Consider the following 27,044-nt stretch of genomic DNA (forward strand, 5'->3'; position numbering starts at 1 on the left):
CAGAACATGTCTCTTAAATAGACTGTCCGCAACCCACCTTATGGTGGTGGCGCGGCTGCCCCACTAACCCCCTTCCCTCAAGAGGAAAGTCCGCAGCGAAAACGCTGCGGAGTTTAGTCTACTCGCGTCCCTAGCCCTATCAAATTTTCGTGTACCCCTCGTCGCGAAGGGCGGTTTGTCTGTTGTGAGGGGAAAACCGGAGTCAATCCCGGTGAAAAACCTCACGACCACGGTTTGAGACCGCCAAACTCAATGCTGAATTGCCCCTGAGAAAATTCCCATGAGGGTAGTGCTGGAATCGAACCTCGATCAGGTATTCAGCAAGCCAGCAACGCTGCCACAAGGCCACCGTGGTCCCGTGTGCTATCGCTTTAATTCCCGTATTTCACATTACATTTCCCAACGATCACGTGGGGAGTGTGACGTCATTGGTAAACTTCCCTTACGTTCTGCTATAGACGTTTCACATTAAAAAAATTCGATGGGAAAATATAACGAGTATGTAATAGTTTTGAAAGTAAGCTGTGATCATTTTGCACGACGAAACAGAATAGCGACTTTGTTATTGCCAAACTTTAAAATTACTTGCGCTCTTTCGACATCCAATTGAATTCTAACAAGAAAACAAAAACGGGGAGAAAAAAACTTGGAAGCAAACGGATATATTGAGTATTCCTTATTTGGATTTTAGATTTAGGAAGACATCCAATATCTTACTGCGATGTTCACTTTTTTTCTCCTTCTATTATCCCATTATATTCTGAAGCAAATATTGTTCCTACAGTTGAATACCACATGGTTTTAGAAATAAAAGAATCTAATTCAACTGACATTTGATAACAGTGGCACCATCATCTGCAGTTGATATTTTGCGATGCAACGCTCACAGAGTTCTGTTTCAGTTCTCTACAAGCGGGAAATTGAGGTCATTACAAGGAAGATAATATCCCCTGGAAGAAAGGAATATTAAGCCGGTTCTACTGTCGTTTAAGATGGGAGCGAAATCGTCCGAGATTTATTTCAAACAAATCTAAAGAAATCAAAACATCGCTGTCAGTTCCAACGTGTAAGTGGAGATGGAGCCGTATATTGGGAGAGAAATAAATGTATCTGAATCCCACTAGCTGTTGGACATGCGCCGAATGATGAGTTTTCGATCCTATCACATGACAAAGACATTTCCAGCATATTAGAAGCTACGCCGCTATCCCATGGTGTGCTGTTTTTTTTAATCCCCTCCTCTTAAAGCCGTATGATAATAGACTGGAAAATGACCATTACGATTTAAAATTACGAAAAAGAATTTTATTCATATAAACGCTAGAGGCGCATGCACAGAAGCTGCTCTGCCTTGCTGATTAACCTATTAGACTTTTATTCCACGCTACCTGACAATGAAACTAAATTCTGGGTAAAGCGATAACAATGAACTATTCGATAGAACAATCTATTGTTGGTTCTTCTAACAATGAACTATTGGATACAATAACAGTCCATTGTTGGAACTTCTAACAATTGTTGACACTACTAACAATGAACTATGGATACAATAACAGTCCATTTTGGCACTACTAACAGTGAACTCTTATCGTCTAAAGAGCAGATAACAGTTCATTGTTAGAAGTTTATAAAATGACAGCCTGTTTGAATGTTAGGTACAAAAATGCCCAATTAACAAAAGAACTAATTTGTTACCATAATAACAGTATTACGCTTCTAATTTTTTCTGCTTTGTTAACTAAATAAAGGTCTCATTAGAAGTGTTTCATAATCTTTTTGGGCATTTCTGTTATTCATCACTAGCTCAGAAAACTGGAGAGCAACGCTTACAACACTCCAGATTAAATCGGCACTTGGAAAAGTAGAATCGAAAGTGCGAGAAGAACACGGGCATTTACCGAAACGATGCCAAGAAGGAAAAAGAAAGAAGCGAGCAGAGTTATTTAGATAATGTCACGTTGTACTTAATGTCTGAGCACATGTTTAATAAAAGCAATAAAAGAAAGTTTTTCTCCCCTTCTAAAGATACGTTGGTTTTTTGGTGATTTTTCTCTCTGCCTCATTTTATCGAGTAGCAGGAGGTTTCAGAGACGCGTGTCTTTAACATTCCGGTCACGTGGAGCAGTGATAAAAGGCAGTGGTGTGCGAACGTGCAAAGAAACCATACCTGGTTCAAATTAGAGCGCTTATTTTGCGTAGCTGAAAAGAACGTTTAGCAATCGGGGAGTGAAAGCCGACGGGGGGGCGCCTCCCACACTTGTAATTACGTATCTGTAGTAGAGGGACCGTATAAAAGTGAAATCGTGCTTGTAGATCGCGCCGTGTGCTTTTCGTAATCTGCGCTCGCCGATTTGCCGCTTCAGTAACGATCTGGAGCAGCGAAGGCACCCACGGGTTGATCGCAACATGAATCTTTCCTTACAGCTTTGCGTGATGAAATTTGATTTACCCCGAAAACACATTTCTCTGGACGATACGCGGTGTAGTCACTGCGGCGGCCAGGGCGCGCAACACTTAGCATGCAGCGCCTGTCCTGTAAATATTTTGCCCCAGAAACGCACGAAGCAAATGCATATTTAATTACATTTCGGAATGGTAATCAAATACCGGCTGGGTGTCTTTCCGTGTTGTCCAGCTGTGCGACATTGAATGAAAGCATTATTTGATTGTTTCTCTCGAGGTGAACCTCACTGGAGTCTTTGGAGGGGATCTTCGCTCGAAACGGGAATTAATTGTGATGAATAGTTACACCGAACAATTTTCATGTCTATTTGCAGAGATCAGCGTCTGATAGCAAAAGTCAGTTACTGTCCATACAAAAACATCTGAACACTTGATTCAGAGGGTAACAAGCGATTTTTTCTATTGGGGGGGGGGGAGGGATTTACCCTCTACGTATAATTCTGGCCATTATCATACAAGTCCAAACGTCGTGTTACCAGGGACGTACTTAAATATTTGATTCTGGAAGGGGAATAAAGTATTAAAATATTTTTTTTTTTACAAGTTTTGTGGGAGGGTATTGGGATCCCCTTGGTTTCTTCCTCTGCATTTTCTAGGCAAACTTTTATTGATGTGAAAACATCTATAGCGGCACCTAACAATGGAATGTAACGAAAATTCGAGACGAAAAAAGTAATTGTTGTCTAATATTTGCATTGTTGCAATCATACTATTCAACAAATGGCTAATTAGGCTATTGGTTTGAATTTCGCTTTATTTATTTAAAAGCCGTGAGGCACTGGCACGACAGCCTCCTCCCTCATTAAATAGCAAGTGGTCTCAAGTGACAATTGTCCTAGTGGCGTTTCAAATCCTGTCGGCCACAAAAACACAAAAGATGGGAAGATCTTCCTACTTTTCATTTAAAAAAAAAAACACTCGTAAATTTATAATAGCACTTCCCACAATTTTTATCTTATCTGTAAATGATCTTTTTTTTAGGAGTGAGTCTAACATAGTATTAACGAAGTCAAGTCGGAATAAAAAATCAAAGCTTTTCTAACAAATTGTGAAATATAGAACACAAACATTCAAAACATTAATAAAAATCATGATCAACAATGCAGTATAAATGCGATTTATTTGGTTTACATTCATTGGAAATTCGGCCATCATAATTTCTTCAATCAAAAAGGTATTGTAAAATGCTACCTATGCAAGTATCAGAACACAATTTTCGATTGTGATTTGTGCGAATGCAAATATTCGTTCTGACAATATCAGAGATCAGTAACGACAATTTTGGGAGGCTAATTAGCTAACGGGGACAGAGATTCACAGATTAATTATTCAACCCAGAGAGATAATAAGAGTGGTTGGAGGTTATACTTCGAAGTGAATATAGTTTGATAGAGCGTAAGCTTTGATGAAACAAATCGACCGCATCTCTATCTAATCAATCAGCAATTTCAGTGGAAATGTAGGAGGGATAACTGCTGACGAAAAATAGGCAGAGGATCGGTTGTTTACCATTTGCACTTCGGTTGCTTCTACTTCGTACTGGTTGTCACGCCATTATGTCCTAGTTAGAAGGCAATTAGCATTGTTAACGAGTATTGAAAATACAAATGGCGCGTGGAGCAAATCTGAAACTTTTGTGACGTACTAATGGGTAGCGTGTGAGCTTGATTATGGCCAGATGTTATAATTCAATAATGGATCGAAACGTTTCTTCGTTTGTATTTAGACAAGTCACAAATTTTGAATTGCGCATGCTTCATAGAGATGTACGCTAAATTACGGTCAGTTAAATAAACACGGACTAATCAAAAATTCGCAGTTGCTTCTGTTTTTTTTAAATGTTGCTAGCGGTGGACGAAAAAATGAATTTTCATTTCAATATACTGCAGTTTTCTAATTTTATAAATTTGTTTAGTTTCCGAAAGTACTAAAAAAATAAGTAAATGCTTGAGAAAAGCTGCAGGAGTTCAGAATCTCAGATTAGGAGTAAGATTGTGGAGTTTGATTTAATTATTTCTTGTCCGCGATGGTAAATTCGATTGAGTTTTTTTTTTTTTTTTTGCCCCTTTCCTCATGACACACGGCTAAGAGTTTTTAACGAACACATCGCTAAAAACTCTTAATAAAAATGACCAGCAGTGATTGCAACACATTGCAAAAGTCGGTTTAAACTTGTTAAAAAACATGTTTTGTAGAATTTATTGTTTTCAGTTGCTAAAAAAGATTTTTCTTAGAAAACTCGCAATATGTACTGCAAATTAAACATTTTGGGATTGTAAGGACCCGTCCTTACATTAATTAATAAAAATGGTTAAATATTATGAGAATTTAACTGTAATACGAATAGTGGTTTTCTGGTAAAAACAACATGAGTTAAGTAGCGCTGGAATTCAAAAATACCTTCCAGTCACTCTCTGTTTAGTAGTAGCTTGTTTGTATAGAAGTTCTTTGACGAGTGAGTGAAAGTAATATACCATGACAAATCCCCCATTAAGACAGAGGCAGATGCACCATAGAAAGGGCCAAGAGTGCTTAAGCTGGCCCTCCTAAAGATTTCACGGTGAAACGCTATTAGAGGTGGGCGACGTCACCAGGTGTGCGCGCGTGAGGTTACGGGAGAAGCTGTGACGCTTCTCAGCTGACCGGAACTTCCGCCTCTCTTTCTAGATTGTTCTCGTATGTTCGAGGTTCACGGAAGTTGGGACACAAAGAGTAAAGAAGACCCGCCCACGGAAGAGGAGAGGAGACAAATGAGAACACAGTAAAAAGGATGTGCAGATCTCCTATTGGCCAGGAAGAAAGTAGAGGGAATTTTGAGAGGGAGATTCTGGAAAAGTTTTCGTGGCATTCTGGAAAAGTTTTCGTGAGATTCGGAAGAAGTTTTCGGAGGAGTCGGAAGAACTTCTCGGAGCGGTCTGGAGAATGATTTGAAGGTCTGGAGAATGATTTGAAGGAGCTGGAGAACGATACAAAGCAGAGCAGTAGTCTAATTTGGGTGATAGCTGCAGACCTGAGGTAGATGGAAGCAGTGATAGAAATTGTGCATATCCCGACAGCCAGTAGGAATGTTCACCTGTAAACATGGAAGCCGTAGTGAGGAAGAAGGAAGAATCACACCCTGAGAATTATATAGGCAAAGCCAGTCGAATGAGTGGTCGAACCATTGACCTACTCGAAAACCCCTCTATCCACGGAAGAAGAAATGCTGACCGGCAAAGAGTATGCGACACTGATTGATTCCAGCCGTGCAGTACCCGGTAGGGAAACACCGTAATCACCGAGATCCCCAAATGAGCGCCCCCGCATTCCAGTACCTGAATGACCGATATGAAAGGAAGCCGGGCAGAGAGGAAAGTCCCAGGCCAAACACGTAAGTGCTAGAGAGTTTACCGAAATAGGTGTACTTAGTTTATTAAGGAGAGGACTTTAGGAGAAATATGTGTATGTATAGTTAAAGAGGGAGATTTAAGTAATGAATATATGAATAAAAGTGTAATGTATTTAAGACGGACGTAGCCTATAATTTGGAGTGAAGCTCCTCATATAAATGCTTGCTGGAAGGAGAGGGTATAATAGATAACTGAGAATTGTTTAAGGTTGGGAAAGGTTTTTATAATATGTATGAAATTGAAGGTTGAAATTTCAATTTATTATGAGTTGATTTGTGGAGAGCATTTCTGATTTGAGTAGGGGCTAATTAATAAGTGATATATATAAAGGTATGGAGGATTAACTGTTCTGAAAGGTAATGTTAAATTGAATTGATTGATATTTCCTGTTGACCTGATTACAGAAAGGGTGTCTAATTGAATAAATGCAATTTTCTTACAAATTGAGACACGAACTCTGAAGGTTTTTGTGAGCCAGTTCATTGGTGGGTAGTTGTTGGTTTATTATACAGACTGTTCAGAAGAAGAGTGGGAAGAATCTATGTAAAGTGTATGACACGACCTATTGAAGTCCCTGTAAAGAACATGAAGAGACACCAGGACATAATGAATAATAATGTGTATTAGAATAGAATATCTGATGATGAAACAATTGAGTTTGAACAAGATATTTACACATATAAAGGTTAATGAAATAACAAGTCACCAGCCAAATATAGTTTGACTAAATACTATTGCTAGTCTCTGTATGATAAGTTAATAAACATTGTTTTATTTTACATTCATGTGTTGGAGTCTGTCATTCCGAAACTCAGCCAATCCGGTAGAAAAATACCTAAAATATTTGGGGTCCCCTTTGGGTCTGGTAATCTTCTGAGAACAAACAAGTCAGATGCTAAGTGGGAGGATTGGACTACGGGGATATACAAAAAAAAAAAAAAGGGGGATAAATTATAATAATTAAAATATAAAGAAAATTAGGGCAACCAAGAAAAACAATAAATACCACAACCCCCACAATTGGCGAGAACCCACCCCACCCCCACAGGATATTCGATGTGATCACAATGCGCGTTAAATATGTCCGTAGCTCCAGCCGATTAATTCTGATTTTATTTACAATAGTTTCAAAATGAAAACCTTTCACATCCATCATCTGAAAAGTCAGTTTGGTCTAACTGAAGCTGACTTTGTCTTTCTAAGGCGGCCTTGGTCTAAACTAGTGATTGTAAAACTGTGACAACCGTCACAGTTTTGAGAAAGTTTTATAGGTTTCTGCGAGAGACAGAAGCACTTGTGCACTGTGATCACCACCTACACCACTCGGATAGACGGGTAAATTCAATTTTTACTTGGTTTTCCTGTATTAACTGTCATTTTACGATATAATGAAATATATTAAAAATAGCAACTCGTCATGCAGATAAATTGTGCTTTGTATGAGAGTGCAGAGACTTCTAATTTTTTTTTTCCTGTTATAATTAAAACGTTTGCCTTCGTCAGGGTACTTGCAGCTCAAAGTAGAAAAATATTGCATATAACTTCCATTTCATTATATAACTATATCTTTTTGGTTAAGTTTCCCCTCCGAATCATCGTTATACTATATAACTCACTTACTGTCAACTGCAATACCTACTTTTGAGCGACATGGGTTAGGTAGGACAATGGGGAAAGATTACAGTAAATACAGTCTACTGTATGTTATAGTAAATAAACGAATGTACTAAATTAACTTTTGTTAGTTGGATTCATTTCATTTTTGCTGACGAATGTTGATTGAATATTCTCTTAGATAGAAATATATATAGAACAATTTCTGTTTCTGTTTGATTCTAGCAAATATAAAATAAATTTAAACTTCTTAAATCCACTTAATAAACAATCGAAGTTTTTTTTTAAATATATCGAATTTTAAGCACACGTTCGCATATCAAGTCTGATGGTTTTCAATTAAGTACTCCCAGAGAAAACGGCGCTGGAAACTATGGAGCCAGGCATCTCCATGGGTTCTATCCATTTTTCTCCGGATTGACTCTGGATACTCCGGGATTAAACGTAGGGATAACCAGAGTACATCCTCTGGTCAAAATGTTTGAACGTTTCAAATGCGTCCCAGCAGCTAAGTAGTTTTTATGACTCAACCCAAGGGCATTCCGACTGACTGATATAGGATGGATTTTACGACATATCCCAAGTGCTTGGAGGCGAACTGGACTACACCCAAAAACTGCTTTTATATATTGGCACCTTTTATTTTTTAATTGGTAGTGTTTTTATTGAAAACATAAAAACTATCAGTTTTTGTTCTGTTTGTGAGCCATAATCTTAAAGTTGAGCTGTGTAATTTTCCTACGCTTTCTTCAATAAATTGTTTTCTTGGTTGTGCTCGACTTCTGTAATCTCTTTTATAAACTTTACAATACAGTAGAAATCCAAATCGCAGCATAAGATATCACAGCGTCTCTTTCTTAAGAAAGCATTACTTCTAGTATTTAGGTACAGATTTGTATTTACATAAAAAAAAATTAAATATGGAAGGTACATTACTCTTTACTACTCCGTTATTAACACAATCAGGAGTACCACAGACTTAAATACATTTGCACAAACATATTACAAGACCGATCATAAATAATTAAAAATAACTTCCGTTATTTTCTAATGACCAGAAGACAAAGTTTTACATTTATTTTATTAGGACAAGAAAGTATTCATCAAAAACGTAATCGATACTAAATCTTATTTTGTTTCACATTTTTAAACAGATGGTAAACGCAACGGCGAACAACTTCCTTTGTTTCGGTCCAAATACACATGAACAATGGTAAGAAAGGGATGAGTTAATAACACCACCCATCTTCCTTCTCTTCCTCCCATAATCTTCCTCCCGTCTAACATGAAGCACGTGAAAAAATAAATGTCATACATTTTTAGTATATTAATAAATTCTATTTTAACCAATCAGTTACATTAATATTATCGTGAAAACGATGATGATATGATTCTAAAATTTGGCAACACCCTTTAGGACCCCACTTTAGAAAATTCTGCTTTAAGAAAACGAAATTGCAATCTGAAGAACAGTGTTAGGCCTATCCCCAGGGCAAGGCTGGGTATTCAACTTTGCACATTCAAGAAGGAAAAAAAATGATTTTTGTTCCTAATGAGAAATCAATAAATATTCTTTACAAAAGCTCTACACATCTTTTAAATTATTTTCATTATTTTTAATTAATTTCTAATGACAGAACACAAAATAAATTTACATTTGTTTTATTAGGGCAAAAAAAAACTATTCATCAGCGTGTCTTATGCGTACAATAATAACAATGAGATTGGTGTGAGGAACTTTTAATTCAATTAAAAGAACTGAAATCATATAGGTTCTCTCCCCCCCTGCCTCCACCCATTCTATTCCCTCATTCATTACGTATTAAAAATACTTTTGGTTTTTAATTTGTGCATTTCGGTTAACGAAGTTTCGCACATTCTTTTAATCCAATCATTTCGCTGTTAACAACTGAAAAATTTTCCAATCTGCAATTTTAAGCAGTGGACCAGAACAGAAACATTGTCAAAATAAAAAGATAGTGAGAATACCCGCGTGCACAGCAGCATTCTAAATATAATCTTGAGTATTTTTGTCTCGTAGGTCATTATGTTAACGTGACCCACGTTTCTGTCCACGGACTACTTCCAGACATCAATCAGTACATGACGTACGAAGGGTCAGTCACAATGCCAGGATGTCACGAGACAGTCACGTGGATTGTATTAAACAAGCCTCTTTATATCTCCAAATCACAGGTAAGAACTGGATTTTACGCGAATTTATTTTTGAATAATAACTAAAATATAACAGTTCTAAGAATCTAAACACACAGAAGAATACATTGAAAATGACTGATTTAGAATTTATTTTATTTTAATATTAAATTTATTTACAGTGAAAAGAGACTATCGCAGAACTTTCTGAATGTACTACGTATTTATAGGCAGTTAAAAATTGAAGTAATCTTTTTTTTTTTCAGCGAAAAGTTAATGACCTTTGTGTGCTCTTTTTCAGCTGTATTCCCTCCGTAAATTGATGCAAGGGGACGAGAAAAACCCTAAAACCACATTAGCTAACAACTTTCGTCCTCCCCAACCACTCTATAACAGATCCGTCCGGACAAACATAATCACCCCACAACAGGAGGTAAGTGAATATGCCCTCTTCGTTTCCACTTCCCACATTTATTATTGATTAAGGTACTGTTGTTGTTACACCAAATTTAAATTAGCATTTGCATCTCAGCTTAACTAATTTTCACCATAGCGTAGTTAATACAATTACGTATATCATTTTCTTGTGTCCCTCTGTCCTTGATGCTCTTTGAATGTGAAGAACTCAAAGACTAAACAAGCTTTTAACCCGATTCCTTTTGCAATAAATTTCAATAAAATTTCCAACCGATTTTCAAATCCCAAGAATTGATTTAGTTCCCAATGAACTAACTTGCGTTTACTTTATACAACATAAGACGCAACGGCTGGCTATTCGGAATGCGATGACTTCTGGTGCGGTCCTCTTCTATAGGGACCGCGACCGGGTGAAAAGTGACCAGACTATCCCAGGAGCGAACACGGGAGAAACCGAGCAATTTCCAATACTTCCTGATTGGAAAACTTTATGAGTGGATGGAGCACAAAAGTCCTCATTAATAAACTAGCTCATCATTTTAAAAAAATAAAATATACAACTTATAACAGAAACTCAATGTCTTTAAAGAAATCATAATATACAATTAACACTTCTGTGACCTCATGAGGGTCAAAACTCACCGTAAGATGACGTGTATTATTTTAACACACTCGTTTAGAAAAATAAATACTTTGTTCCTCATTATACTCCGAGACGATCACATAAGGTAAAATACCTTTGAGAGAATACAAAGACTTTATCGTATTTAGTAGTCGTGTGGGGTTGAATCACGGTCACTCCAGCTCGTATGTGTGCACCCTTTCTCTTTACCACTCTGCTATGGCAACTGACTTGGAGGAGCAAAAAGAACAATCTGGGAACATGCTGATTACTTATGACCTTGATGATAACTATCAAAGAATTTGCACCTGTTCAGTATTTATGCAAATGGAAAGCGAAAAATCCAGAATATTCTATGATAAGAGCCGGAAACCTTTGAGCTACTTTAAAATAAAGATCTTCAGATTGATCTGCCACATGCTGGAATTAAAAAGTTCAACTGCTATTGTCTTTCCTGTAATGACGTGGAATTCTTGCGGTTGCTATGGGGTATTTCATTTCCCGTATGTATTTTTTCAGTCCACTGTCACCCAAAGGGATCGGTCTGCTCAGTCCAAGGTACCGTCTGTTCAAGTGTGCTCACGAACCGTCGTGCCTACTGGCTGCCTAGAGAGAGATAGCCCAGACTTCTCCAAGAGAGTGACAAGTACAACAGAAACCATTGTACTATCACGAAGAACAATTATACGGCTGGAATGCAGGTTTACTATCAAGTGTTGTCATACTGTTATGCACCATCTTCGTTTGTTGTTTTCTTTTCACTTCGGGTCGCGATTCCTGGACTGATAATTTATTATTTTTTAAGTTGTGGTGTATCTTAAGCATGTCATATCTTCTGATGCGACACCACTCTGACTAATTTAGTTTCCTTAGAATACACAGAAGAACATTCGAAGGAAACTTGAAACTACACATGTTTTAATTCCTATGTAACATGCGCAGATGCAGTTTCAGATTGGGGCTGTAGTCCCCATTATGATCAAAAGAATATGGGTGGTTTTTCCATAGTTACATGATGACTACAGCTTAATGGTTTTCCCAACTCTGCTTTAGCTCCCACCTTCAATAAATCCTGGCTCCATCACTTACCATCTGTTAAGTATTCCCCACGAATATATACGTTCTTTGGCAAGACAATCAACGGTTGCAAATTAATTTTGTACTTTTAATTTATAGAAATCATTTCTTCATGTTATATAACTCACTTTATTCATAGATATTGAAGATTATTCGTAAAATACTTTGTTGAAAGGGAGTGATCTAATGGAAACTTTGGTTTATATTATGCAATTAAAACATGTCAGCACAGACAGAAGCAGTTGAAATCTTTGTTTATGAAGAGTACAGCAGCTTCAAAAAACGTCTTATACCGAATTATCCTAAAGAGGTGCGCTAATATCGTTTAGATTAAAGATGCCATCAAAAATTAAGGTAGATAATTATGCATTCTGTACGTTTCATCTCCACCAGGAGCACTGTTATTAAGGTTTGAGCGCTTAAAAAAAAAAAGAAAGTTGCATTTCTTTAACTAAGTTTAACTTTTCTTCACACCTAACGATTTAACTTGTTAAATGTCTTCCTTATTTTTCTTTAAGCGGATCATATTAAAAGGAATGCGTGTCTTCGTGTCGGTTGCTTAATTAATAAAATGGCGCTTTAATTAATAAGAACATAATACTTCTTAAAAATTACGAAGAAGTTTCAAAAACCCCTTTAGCTAATTAAGGTTGTTGCAGTTCTGTATTTGCACGTCAAGTATTTTCTTCTTGAATATTCCGAAAACGAGTTTCTTCCTGTCGACCCTACTTTGGATGAGAAACTTTAAATTATGGTTCACATAACGTTTAAAAAAAAAATTAACAACCCCGAAATGAATTTCTTATTTCGCTCTTAAGGAACTTTGCTTTGAGTTACCTCCAACTTTAACCTTTTGAATGAAAACATAAGTAATCAGTGTATTACTATTTTGTGCTCCCTCTTTCAGGGTCATTAGCATTCTGCAAGCAGCTTTATTCTGAGAGTTGTTCGTCTCCTACTTTACAATGGCACACATCACAAGGATAGTTTTAAAATGAGTTTTATTTTGTTTGAGGATGACTTAAAACAGCTGCTTATATTTTTAGAAAGACTCCCTTAGTGCGATGAATCAGCATCAAAAAAATTTTGATAATGGTGAATACTTCGTATTTCATTGATAAAATCTTTTTTGCGTCTTCAAGATTTTTTTTTTTTATCAAAAACTAACGTCCGACAAAAGAATACCTAAAGATGAATGACTTTCCATCTAGGTTTTCAGCTTCGGCAGCACCCAAACTTACTTGACCCGGGTTCGAGCCCGTGAGCCACCAAATACGGAGGATGCGGAAAGGTCAGGGAATGACCACCGCATATCCCAGGAGCAATATGGCCTTAGTTGCTAACGCTCCTAAAAACCAAAACAACAACAACCTACTTGACCTGTTTATTTTCTAACACAAATATTTAGATCACATAGGTTAAAAAGTGGTCCATTTATTCTTTAATTAAATAATGATTACTTTTTAAATCATTTATTTACCTTCAGCATATCCAAATTCTATCATTTTCGAAATACAGTGACGGACAAAAAACTGCATCACCTTAAAAAAAGTAACATTTGTAGTGAAACGTATAAGATATTGTTTGATTACAGTCATTTTGTTTGTCGCAAAGCAAAGGTATTGCGTCAGATAACGCTTCTATTGCATCAGCCGTTTCTATAAATACGGAGTTGGGAGGGTATACACGCACAGTAGTATCCTGTTTTCCGGAGGTGTAAACATGGCTCCATATGTTCATTTGACACCAAGAAAAAAAAAAAGTGTACCTGTTGCTCTGTCCCAGCAAGGGCTTTCTACGCGTGCTATCGCTGATAAAATAGGCTGCCACCAGTCAACAGTATCCCGGGTGCTGAAATTAAAGCGTGAAACCGGTGATGTGAAGAAAAGGCTTGGATCAGGCCGTAAGAGAGTTGACTACGCCTTCCCAAGATCGATATTTGAAACGGCTATGCCTTCGTAATCGTCATGTTAGTGCTCCTGATCTAAAAGTGGACTTTGAGATGGCCTCTGGTGTTGAAACAAGTGCACGAACTATCCAGAAACGGCCTGCATGCCTATCGGTCCAAGAAGAAGCCTTTGTTAACCCAACAAATGAGGAAGAAGCGACTTTCTTGGGCTAAAACGCGTTTCCTGGACAAAAGAGCAATGGGACACCGTCATCTTTTCTGACGTATCGAAATTCAGCCAGTTCGGCACGGATGGGAAGCGATATGTCAGAAGACGAAAATCGGAGGCATACCATCCTGACTGCATAACATCGACTGTAAAGTTCCCCGCCGGTCAGATGGTATGGGAATGCATAACAAGCATATGGGTGGGGCGAATTATGTTTATTAACGGAACGGTGAATGCAGAAACTTCACTGTTATCTTGGAGGAGTGCCTGAAACCCCTTATTAGGGATCACCACACAGACGTCCAAAATTGCATTTTTCAACAGGATTCAGCTCCTTGCCACACTGAAAAATTGGTAAGTTTTATGCTATTTAGATTTAATGATGAGTTTGTCTTCTTGTCTCACAAGGCTTAAAACATACTTACACCAATGTTTTCCCCTCGATTTTCTCCCTTAAGGTGCAGCCATACCTCAGAAATGCTGAAATTACAGTTTTGGACTGGCCCGACAACAGTACAGATTGGAACCCTATTGAAAATGGCTGGTATATAATGTCGTCTAAAATTTCTCAGAAGAAGCCAACAAGTAAGATTCAGCTGCAGGAGAGCATTGTATGGGTGTAGTACCACGAAATTGGGCAACCGTATATCCAGAAGTTGATTAACTCTATGCCCGATCGTTGCAAGCTCTAACTGCAGCTCGAGGAGGAACAACAAAATACTGAGGACTTATTTTGCTGCTTTACAGTACATAACACTACTACCTTAGCTTGTCATTTCAGTTTGCACACGTAAATGCAATAAAATGTATGTTTGATTGGCATTTGCATGATTTCTCATATTTCCATTAATTACGCATTTTACCCTTTTGGAAGATATTTATGGCAATTAGGTATATAACATCTAACCCACCGCTTGCTATCAAGGAGAAAGACTGATCGTTAAAACAAAGCATAGATGACCATATTCAGAAACCATTAGTAGGAAGCTATTATGGGATCTCCGCTAGATTGGATTTCGGCCAGTCTTGGTACCTACAACGTTCAATGACCGTGTTCTTCCAAGTACCACAATAACTGCGTGGTAACTATTTTGAAAATCCTGCTTTAAAAGAAACGAGTCTTTGAAAATTTTAAAATAATAATTTAAAAAAAGGATGTCTCGAACTGAAGTCCCGAAATGCCTCACGGGTTATTTTTTGATGGGACCAGTTTTCATTTGAGATCGTTTTTTGATAGATATCGCTAATCTGATTCATCAGTGGAATAGCTACAAGAAAATCAGTGCCACTCCAAAAATAATATTTATAAACTTTGGGGACCTCATCGCAACTTTTGTGGCGTACTTGAGTCACTGAGGCCAACCAGATCTTTTCTTCAGAGCTTTCTTGCATTGAACAGGGTTTCTGGTTCTGAACAGCACATTTTCTCGATTGTCCAATGGCTTCTTCAATATCACAAGTAATTCAGTGCTAACTGAAGTTCACAATGTTTAGTTGTAGTTGGGGCCGACTTTTCCTTTATGTTATCAGAAAAAAAAAGGTCACTGCGAAGAAACTGTCTTGTTCAAAACGACCTCTAATGCGATGCAGAATTCCTTTCACCCTCCTTATAAAGAAATAAGTATTCAATTCTCATTAAGAGAATTCGCTAAGATTTGTTTCAGTATTACATTACTTGAAATAAACAGCATAAAACAGGTAATATTATTGTAGTCTCCATCTTGAAAAACCCTTGCTTGACTGCCACGAAGTATTAAAGAATTCATTTTTAATTCATTACTTCTTAGTAACAGAAACTGTCAATTTTCTACGACTAATGATTATTTATCATCATTTTGGAGTCTTAAGGTACCTATTAAGACGTTAATATCACACTTGCAATCAACTTCTTTCCGAATTGATTGATATGGGTTCTGTTCCAGAATGCATTTTCCTGTCATTATAATCGTCATCCACATGCCAGCTAAGTTCTTTCTGTCAGGGTATTTTTGAAACATAACAACATAAACGTTACAATTTCAGCAGGGAGACATTTGGTTGACTTTATTTTCTCACTTCCTTGACAACTTTGATAGTTCTTCTTCAGTTTAATACAATGATTGATATTTTAGGGCACCCTCTGGTATACTTAGCAATATGTTTCATTTTCTACTTGCAGGGAAAGAAATGTTTTACGGAGAGGAAGATCTTTTATAAAGGTAGGAATATTACTGTACATGGTTAATATTGTCTGCTGTCTCAGCGAAGGTTAAAATTTAAATAACCCTGTATTTGTGTGAAATTGCACCTTGCAGACATTTTCTTTTCAAGAACCATAATAAATGTTCCAAAATATATATTTTCTTAAATAACAGATTTTCAGTTTCGTATATAAAAGGTCATGCTGCAGCCTATCAGTGGTTATAAAATTACCAAACGGTAACGTACAGAAATAAATTAAAGGTATATGCCCTACCAAAATATCAGAGAATGCAACTAATAATGAGTTCGTCCTTAGCATTAATTCGACTGAGGGTATTCATATAGGCCAGGTAATGTTAGTCCAATCCATAAGACTGTGCGTGCTTCAGGTTTTCCTTATGTCATCGACAAGTTATCACCCTGTGCAGGATTTCCAAATCATAAGAAGGTTTAGCATATATTCGGGGTTGCTCTACATAACACTTTTCCTGTACGCTGCCTGGAACCATCTATGTATGAGAGTTAAGTTATAAAACCAAGAGTTGACACAACCCTCAAAGTTGAGAAGCCTTTAGAGCATCACAAAAATATTTTCCGCACCAGAGATCCAGACAGAGGACATGATGTATTCTCGATTCAGCTCTTTTCACAGATATATGCAGCCATTGGTGGTAAACTCCGAGAAAAGGGGCTTCACCCTGCTGCTGTCGCCATTCGCGACACCACCATAGCGAAAATGTCTGTTTCATTCAGATGGACTTCATCATCTGCGTTCATCGTTTATTTCCTATTGCTGGATTAATCACATCCTTATGAAATGAGTCTATATTTGTGCAGTGCTTGTGGGATTAGAGCGAAGGATGCTATTATATGAAGTTCCTGTCTTCATAGTTACGATTTGGATATTTTATTCTTCAATACAGCAAATATTGAAGAATAAAATATCCACAGGAAAAACCTTGGTATCAATAACGTTCATCTTGGGAATGCACACTCTATAAAAAGCCAGGGGGAGGAGATAGACTTGTTGTCGCCTTCAAATATTCTGCAATAACTGGAAGTGCTAGTCAAGGTTCGGAAAACGATCTTTCATTTCATGTAGAATTACTGGACAATGCTCTAAATTCCAAATTCAGTATTCACAGAAGAATCTCCATTGCCTTCAGGGTTCGAACCCTCGTCCATCTTAGAAGGAATGCGATAAAACTAATTTTAATTATAATATTATCTACGAAGAAGTGTTAACGTAGCATGTGTCGATATTACAATAGGGAATTGTACCTTGGGTTTATACAAGGAGCTCCAAGGAATATACAAAGGGTACTAGGAAAGTTTTGCAATACAGCTTTGTTTATTTAATTTTTTCAAAGTAATTTCCTCTACATTCAATACACCTCTCCATCCTCCGAAACCAATCTTTAAACCAGTTCTGCCAAGTTTCACTAGGGAGTAAAGCACACTCGTTGTCCCAAGCCCGTAGAATGTCCTCATCACTGGAAAACCGCCTCCCTTTTAGCTTCATTTTCACATGCGGGAACAGTGCAAAGCCGCAGGGAGCAAGGTCTGGACTGTAGGGAGGGTGCTCGAGAAGTTTCAGTCCTGTCGTGGTCAAATATTCGGTGCAGGCTTTGGCGCGGTGAGCTGGAGCATTTTCGTGATGGAGGTACCAGGTGTCCATTCTTGACTTTGGCCGCAGGTTCTTCATAGATCCAATGACTTTAGGCAGGCATTGTTCAGTATACCACTTAGCTGTGACTGTCTTCTGCGTGTCCAAAACGACACGTTCCACAATTCCACTCGATTTGAAAAATACAGCTATCATTTTCTTCTTTACAGATCGGGATTTTCTGACAATTACGGGTGTGTCGTCATCATCAAAGACCCAAACTTTGTTTTGAGCCTTGGTCGGCAGATCGTAATAGTACAGCCAAGTCTCGTCACCTGTCACGATGTTGTTCACATACCGAGATTGTTCCTTATCAAACTTTTTTAACATCTCCCGGCACCAAGTCACACGTCATGTCATCTGCTCTTCAGTCTTTTTTTTTTTTTTTTTTTTGATTTGGTAGTTGTTGGCGCATCGGCTTCTGTGGCCATATTGCACCTCCCAAGGTTTTTGCAGTACTTTGATCCAAGCCCGAGGCGAGAATCGAACCCGCGACCTTTGGGTTGCCGGGTAGGTACTTTAACCCAGCTCTTCAGTCAGTTGATGCGGCACCCAGAGAGAACAAAGTTTCTTTACGTGCAAATGATCTTGCAGAATCGAACGAATTGCTGGTGCATTTAGGCCCAAAGTATCCTCTATCTGTTGGTAGGTCACTCGCCTGTTTTCGTCAAGCATTTTCCTCACAGCAGTAACGTTTTCCTCCGTAACTGACGTTCGTGGCCTTCCCGGCCTCTCAGAATCCTCCAGAACTGACGAACTGACGTTCGTGGCCTTCCCGGCCTCTCAGAATACTCCAGAGTGAAATTTCCCCTTTGGAATTCTCTATACCACCTGAATATCGTTGTACGATGTGGACAATCATCATCTAGTGCAAGAGTCATTTCTTCTAAGCACTGGTCTATGGTTAAACCACGCACGAAATTATACCGCAAAACTGTCCTTATCTCATTTCGTGACCACGATGCCATCGCAAGCACTTTACACTCTCACTACTAATGAATAACTGAGCCCATCGACTTGGCGCGGCGGCTACTATGCACGTATGAACATGTCTCAACATGCAGCAACAAGCAGCTTCCTGTGATTCATTGTTGCGTCATATTGCAAAACTTTCCTAGTACCCTTTGTACAATACTAGATCGCTTAACTCCTGTTTCAGGTAGAAATTATCAATATCAAGAAACAAAATGAATCTGTAATGGACCCGATTCGTAATCTGAGAGCAGAATTAACCTTTCAATGTAATAGAAAGGTAAAGGTAATTTTAAAATTAGCAAAATCACATTAAGGCTAACCAGTTTTTGAATAGAGTGCACGATGAAGCAGTTTATAACTCGTTATTAAACAGCGATCATCTCCAGTGATGGAATAATCAGAATCATCTACAGTGTGGTCCAGTGTAATGGAATCAATTGAACAACCATTCCCGCAAATGGTAAGGATATCATTAAGACGACCTGTCCCTCTCTAAGAATATGGAGAAAAAATACACGCTCAAATTACTCAAAGTAAAATGTTTAAAAAAGTCTAAACAATTGGTATTACAGTTGTACTGATAAAGTATCACTCACATTAGAAACGGCCGATCATGAATTAAATATCTCTAATCAAAATTGAAATTGCATGCAGCTCAGATTTCAATATAAACGAGAGTAACCAGTGTAGTAGTAGTAGTAGTGGCACATGATGCAAGAAAGCAAGTGTAGGAACTTATGCAGCATCAGCCAAAAAAAAAAATCACACCATTCCCTCCAAATGCCTGTCCAGTTCCTCCTTAAATTTATTTAACCTATCAACTTCCACAACGACAGATGGAAGTTTGTTCCAGCAATTAACCACCCGCTGGCTAAAGGCAAATTTCCGCACATCTATTCTACATCTGTCCTTTCTTAATTTGAACTTATGTCCCCGTAGGTCGGTAATCTGAACAAGTGGAAGGATCCCATCAGATTTCAGCGTGCTCAACCCAATCAAGGCCTTATAAACCTCAATCAGATCACCGCGCAGGTGCCTAGTCTCCAGCCACTGCAATTTGCAGAACTTAAGCCTCTCTTGGTAAGAGGATCCCTTCATTCCCCTCACCAATCGTGTTGCTCTTCTCTGTACACGCTCAAGCCAATCTACATCCTTCCTAAAATGAGGCCTCCAGACCTGTACGCAGTACTCAAGGCGTGACCTGACCATTGCCTTATACAGAGGGACAATCACCTCCTTTTCCCTGCTAGCAAAATTCCTATATATCATTGACAAAACCCCATGACCCGCCCTAGCAGCCTGTCTGCACTGCTCATAAAACTTCATATCTGACTGCACAATTACTCCCAGGTCTTTTTCATTTTCTACCACCTTAAGTGTAGTACCACACAGTTGGTACGTTTCTCTGGGGTTACTTCTACCCATATGCAGTACTTTGCATTTGTCAAGGTTGAACTTCAGTTGCCACTTCTTAGCCCATCTGCCCAAATTATCTAGATCCTGTTGCAGTAGCACACTGCCATTACTGTCATTAACAACCCTGCCAACCTTTGTGTCATCTGCAAACTTCGACATTAAGCCTGATATAAATTAATCAATATCATTGATAAATACACAAAACAACAGTGACCCAACACCGAACCCTGTGGGACTCCACTAATAACATTAGTCCACGAAGAGCAGCACCCATTGATTACCACCCTCTGTCTTCTCCCACTTAACCATCCTTTTATCCATTGTAGCAACTTACCCTTAATACCATTCTGCTCCAATTTGTACAGTAGTCTTCCATGCGCAACAGCGTCAAAAGCTTTCCTGAAATCCAAATATATGATATCAAAATTATTTTTTGCATCCAGTTCCTTTGTGACCACATCATAATAACCAATCAAATTTGTCAGACAAGACTTTCCCTTAACAAACCCATGCTGTGTTTGAATTATTGCTGCAGTCTTGTCTAGATGATCCTGCAATGCATCTTTAACCAGCGACTCCATTATTTTACCCGGAACAGAAGTTAAACTAACTGGTCTGTAATTACTCGTGTCACCCTTCGATCCACCTTTGTGAATTGGGGACACATTTGCACATCTCCAGTCCGTGGGAACCTCCCCTGAGTCCAAGGATGCTCTCATAATTATGGCTAAGGGTTTGCTTAGTTGCTTTGCCGCCTCCTTTAAAATAACTGGATAGATCCCATCCACCCCAGGTGCCTTTCTTGTGTTTAACTTCAACAATTTCTCCCCCACTTTGCTCTCAGTTATTACAAAATCATTAAGCACCCTGCTACAATTTTATAACCTTCTTCCATTTTCAAATTGTAATAATTCCTCACGTGTGAATGTAGATGCAAAATACTCATTCAGTTTGTTTGCTATCTGAGCAGGATCATCAACAGTCGAACGATCGATGTCAAGTGGACCAATCATATTCATCCCCTTCCTTTTAGAGTTTATATAAGTAAAGAAATCCTTGCTGTTTTTCTTAGCATCCCTTGCCAAAGATTTCTCGTAATCCACCTTCGCCTGCCGAACCTCCTTTGTGACCTGATTACAGACTAGCTTATATCTGCCACAGGCTTCTGCGTCACCTGATAATTTATATGCATCCCATGCATTTTTCTTCTCTGTCACGAGTCTCATTAGTTCATTTGATAACCATTTAGGCCTAAACCTTGAACGATATTTCTTAATCGGTATATAAAGTCTAGTAGCTTCCACGATTAATTCTTTGAATGCTTCCCACTTAGAATTTACTGTTTGTAACATCGTCAGTTGATCCCACTGTACAGAACTTAAAAACTGTCTGAGACCACTGTACTCCCCTTTACGGAAGCAAAAACCCTTTCCTTTACCCCTGACGGTAGTTACCTCTTTGAGTAAATCCCACTTCAGCACACTGTGATCACTGCCACCTAGTGGTTCCTTTATCTGCAAATTCTTAATACACGAATGATCACTGCTGATAACCAGATCAAGAGTGTTACTTTCTCTGGTTGCCTCTCGAACATGCTGCTGCAGAAAACAATCATCCAATAAATCCACAAAAGTCTGACTAGTGTGTGAGTGACCAACCCACAAGTTCCAGTCAATATCTGGGAAGTTAAAATCCCCCATTATAAGACATTCCGATTTACTAGCCCACTCTATTTCTCTGTACAATTGTTCATTGTACTCATTCAAGTCATTAGGCCTATAACACACTCCTACTCTTATTTTTCCTTTCGCAGTGCTTATCTCACACCAAACCGACTCAACAGAGCACTGTTCATCTATATTAACTGGGTGCACTTCCTTTGATTTTATGTTTTTCTTAATTAACAGCATAACACCCCCTCCCTTTCTGTCCTGTCTATCCTTTCTGTACACATTGTACTCCCCAAATTCCAGTTCTGCATTCCTTATATCTTTGTGACACCACGTCTCTGCTATCCCAACAATATCCATCTGATTATAACAAAATTCAACTTGCTAGCGATTCCAAGAGTAAAAGAATATGCTGGTGTGCAAAATTTAAGGACCAGTCAGGTTTTCACCTGTAGCTTCTCATAAGAGTGGCTTGGATATGAGAAAAGCATACCAAAGGAACCTCGTGAGGTACAGAAATGATAAAGGAAATAACACCGACACAACAACCGAAACAAAACGATACAGAGGGACTTTATTCAAAAATGGCAACATAGCACTGGCTGCCCATGATACAGATGCATTACTGCCAAAGATGGAACAAAGGGAAGAGGTAGTCCACAGTAGGAGATATGGCCACCCCTAATGTCAATGCAGGCTTTGCACCGCCTGTCCATACTTTGAACAATGTTGTTGATAAGTTCTTGCGGTAACATCGTCTATTCCTCTGTCAGCGCCATCATCAGCTGGTGAACATTTTCTGGTGGGTGTGAACGTGTCGCTAGCGTCTCCCCAAAACGTCCCATATGTGTTCGATGGGATTTAGATCAAGGGAGAAACGAGCAGGCCAATCCATACGAACAATGTCCTCACTTTCTAAAAGCATTTCTACAGCTGCAGTGAGATGGCGTTATCATCCATAAACAAGAAGTCGGAGTCAATGGCACCGGTTACAATACCGCCTTCCAGTATTTGGAGTTGCGTACGTCCATTGAAGGTAAAGCCTCCCCAGACGAGAACACCTCGACCGCCATATCGATCCCTTTCAGTGATGTTTGCAGGGTGATGCCGTGTGCCAACCTCTCGCCGAATTAGCTGACGTCCAGAATCGCTGCTGAGACTGAATCTACTCTCATCAGTAAAGAGTACCTTAAGTACAGATTTTGTGGTTGTAGACTTTAGAAATAGCGTTGGTCCTTAAGTTTTGCACACCAGTGTACCTTTCGATTACATCCTAAAGTAATGCAATGCACATAGGGGAAGCGCTTCATTTTAAATTGCACTATTGATTTAAATTGAAGCATTCAAATTATACTTCTATTAGTGTTTCCTGTTTCAAGAACGAGAGTACAAAAAATAATGAATTTCGATCAATGGCCAAAAGGCATTTCAGCTAAACTCTCCGCGGATATGTTCATAAAAAGGATAGTCAAGAGAAATCAATTAACAGCCAGATCTAGACAAAAGCCTGATCCCCTTCACGTTATTTTACTAGAACGCATAAAGTTCATGTTAACATATTGATGCTTTGTGTTTGATGCAGTTATCTAAAGAATTTAAAATGCTATCGGTTACAGAAACTGGCTGCGAAAAGATATTACAAAAGATGAACCGACCTTCCCCAACGTGTCACAGAATCGATGATTAACCTGAAAAGAATTACTAGAAAAATTTTCCCAGTAGTACATATCACTTGAACTGGAGTCGTTAATTTATTTAAAATTTCTTTACCTAGTTCTGATCAGTTGGTCGTTTATTAACTTAATGCATTTGTATAATTGAAATTTGCGATCTACTAATGTACAGGTACTTATCCCTTCAGGTCACCAGGCTCTCGAATTAATTTTAAACTCTTGATACAACTGTCATCCAAACACTCCGTTTTTTTTTTTTATAATTTTCAAAGTGCGCACTAGATAAAGCTTAATTCTTACCTAAACACCGATGACTGGTATATTTTTTTAGAATCAGAAACGTTACACGGCATTAAACAACTTTTCTAAGCCATCTTACCGAAACGACACGTGATTAATCCCAATTCAACTACAAGAAAACGAATTCACTAAATGGCAAAATCTCCAGTGTGGTCAAATGAAGAATATTTAGAGATAGGACAGATACTAACCTCGCAGTCACAGAATCAAAGTATGTGTAATCCCCTTATATAAAAACCATTCCAAACAATTAGTCTGAAATTATCTTTCTATTGTCCAACTTAACTCCAGTACAAAATTTCCGATGAATAAGCAATTAAAACAATCTCTTCCCCCTCTTCAATAATTTTTCTAGCTATTGTATTAATTGAGATTTCGTTGCTTTCTAGTTATACTCTTTTTGTGTATATTATTAAATAAAAAAAAGGACTGGCTATTGCATTTTGGTTCTCCTGACTGGTGTACTTGATTCTCTAATATTTTGTTGGGGCAGTGCACAAGAGTCCTAAAAGGTGAGCTGGCGAAACTCTTGTATAGAAAAACACCAGTCTTCGACACTCTTATTGTAATTTGTTACATCACTATTCTTTCAAAAACAATGTAGAATCGAGATTAAATTAGCTGTGTGTTAAGCGCCAAATCAACTGAGGCGTCAGTATATTTTGTCTGTAATAATTAGATTATTTAAATTAATTGTTAAAATATTTCTCCAAGGAGACATAATTATTCAACCATCGCCTAAGACCTATGAACTCGGCCACGTTGTGAAAAAGCCCATAAAAATTCCTCACATCATAGACAGGATTCGACCTAGACATTTTCCATCAGTTTGGGGAAAGATGATGATCCATTGTGCTACTCGCGAGAGCGAATCGGGAGTTATTTGTGTGAATTTGCATGGCAGTTACTTCAGCCATTTTGTTTGCGCACGTTCACAGTCTAACACCAGTGGAGTTTCGATTGATGACCAAGTAAAAACACCTAAAACCAGATTACATGTAACATCTCTGGAACACGTTCTATAGCCATCTAATTTATGGATGTACATTATCCATCTGCTAACCATCTTTGGAAAAAAGAAATATTAAGGCTGTGGTTAACTGATATCGACTGTTATTTCAAATTGAAAATGAATCTATCGTGGATAAGATGAATATTTTATGAATAAATTTATCTTTTGGTTAAAATTACCGTAGTTATGTTAATGAATATTTTCCAGTCTTGTTTTTTCCTTAAGGTGAAAATCTATGTTGTTGACTGCTTGCAGTATGTACCAGAATAAAATACGAGACCAGTAATTACTCACTGCCTACGTCATGAAACAGGTTGTTTCATGACGTTCTCTTATTGTTTGAGGATGCATACCCGAAAACATTAACAATGGTACAGATGGAATGTCTTGCATAATGTTCTAACGAATTCTAAAAAAGACTTTTTTTTTGGAATTCCATTTCTGATCTCCTTATCAAAACTTTCGTCACTTGGCGCTTATATTAGGGTCATTCAGAGCAGATGTATCAAGATATCCAAAATCACGTGTACTGCACCATGGAATATGTACGAATCTTCACAATAACCTTCAGCTGAGTCTTGAACGTTGTGGACAATATATGAAGCGAGTAATTCTTAATTAAGAAATTCCTTTTGTTCCAGGTTATTGCCCTGATTATTTTTGGATATATTAATTGTTCGTACACTTTATTTTAAAGTATACTGTATTTTTATTACTAGTAACACCGAACTCGGCTGTAAATGTTTTGTTCATCTTCAATTCGAATCTGGTTTTAAATCTAAATTGCCTTTTGATTTCGTACAAACTGAATTTTATAATTAAACTCTCTATTCTGTCTTTTACTCATTTCTCACTTTTTGTGTTTATGATAGGTAATGTGTTCGATCGAGCGCCATAAGAATATGATGGAAATCCAGCAAGGTACAATCTACGAGAGAAGAAAATCGAAGTTCCTGATGTTGGAAAGGTTGCATGTAATACGTAGATTACACCATGTGATAGATGAAAGCAGTGCTAACTGAAGACAAAGTGGGACTGATGTAAACTAGATTAAGAACTTTGTGACTTTTTGTATGTTAACAAGAACTTCCATGATACGTACGTCTGAAGAACAAAGACGAGTGTGCCACCTTAGTATCCTCATCTTGTATCACACTTCAGTTTGTAAAAATCTCAGAGATATTTACTAAAAATTTCTGTATCTCCTACTCTTCTTCTTTATTTAAACAAATGTTGCCAGACCAGTGCATAGCTTCCTGCTGAACCGGGCTTCTCCTCCATCAACAACCTACCAAAAAGAATATTGGCACCAATTCTACGTTAATTAATCGACTTAAAAATAATGATACTTTTAAAGCAGTCAATTAATTTATTTATTTGTTCAATTTCTTACATAATTGCATTCAGAAGTTCTACTTCGCAGCTAGGTTATTTTCCAGTAAATAACCAAGGTTTAACATGTTTAAGTCTGAGTGTTTTCTTTTTGCCTCCTGCAAGCAGACAACACGTTTGTCTGGTTCGTATAACGGACGACAAACCATCTCCAGAACATACCCAGTTGAGTTTCTGGAAACCAGTTCTTGGCTATGTTTAATTGCATAAAGACCTTTCAAAAATTACGCTTCTTTTCTGAGGATATCAATATCCGTAAGGTGCAGTGCATTCAAATTATTACAGCAAATAGGACGATTTGCCTCCTTAACAGTAAGTGAAAATAATTAAACTATCATAAATGAGATAAAAACTTCCATACAAAGATAATGCACCTCTCGAAGGGTGAATTATCTTTGTAAGGAGGTTTTTAAGCCTATAATTCTCTGACAGAGCTAATATCGAGTGATGAAATAGGTTTATAGTCCTGTTAATTAAGGGGACACAATACGAACCATTAAAAGAATACCCCGAATAAGCTAGAAATAAGAAATTTTGTGCCAGTCAATAGCTCTAGTCTCAGGATGGTTTCACAAAATTGTATGCCGATGAGTCATGTCACTCTCACTCAATTCTCGAACTGGAACGTATTAATAATCGAAACGCTAATACTGCATTTGGTAACAAAAGTAAATATACTTTTTGTCAAGTTTATCTAACACAAATGTTACACCAGCTTTCATTGATTACGATATTCGAACACCAGACTTACCACAATTACATAATTTTCACGGAAGAACACACAGGTGTGCCCGAAATTTTAATTTTCGGTGTCTATCCGAACAGAAATATTTTGGAAAGTGAAAAACGGAAGAGATTGCACTTCATTTAAAACCATAAACGTGCCACATCAACCGGTGCATTTAG

General features: G+C 37.9%; 1 protein-coding gene across 2 annotated transcripts in view; it reads left to right on the plus strand.

Moving 5' to 3' along the window:
* LOC150088117 (carbonic anhydrase-related protein 10-like) overlaps positions 1-26,070 on the plus strand; it is a 233,520-nt gene extending 207,450 nt beyond the window's left edge. For both annotated transcript variants that reach the window (XM_090370577.1, XM_090370578.1), the window contains exons 7-10: positions 9,508-9,662; positions 9,922-10,053; positions 16,012-16,051; positions 25,619-26,070. In XM_090370577.1, the coding sequence (XP_090226703.1) occupies positions 9,508-9,662; positions 9,922-10,053; positions 16,012-16,051; positions 25,619-25,644 (353 nt within the window). In that variant the 3' untranslated portion in view covers positions 25,645-26,070. The remainder of the gene's footprint in view (positions 1-9,507; positions 9,663-9,921; positions 10,054-16,011; positions 16,052-25,618) is intronic.
* Positions 26,071-27,044: the final 974 nt, after the last annotated feature.

The sequence above is a fragment of the Mastigoproctus giganteus genome, chromosome 3 (genome assembly GCF_048544385.1).
Source record: "Mastigoproctus giganteus isolate SK-2022 chromosome 3, ASM4854438v1, whole genome shotgun sequence".
Taxonomy (NCBI): Eukaryota; Metazoa; Arthropoda; class Arachnida; order Uropygi; family Thelyphonidae; genus Mastigoproctus; species Mastigoproctus giganteus.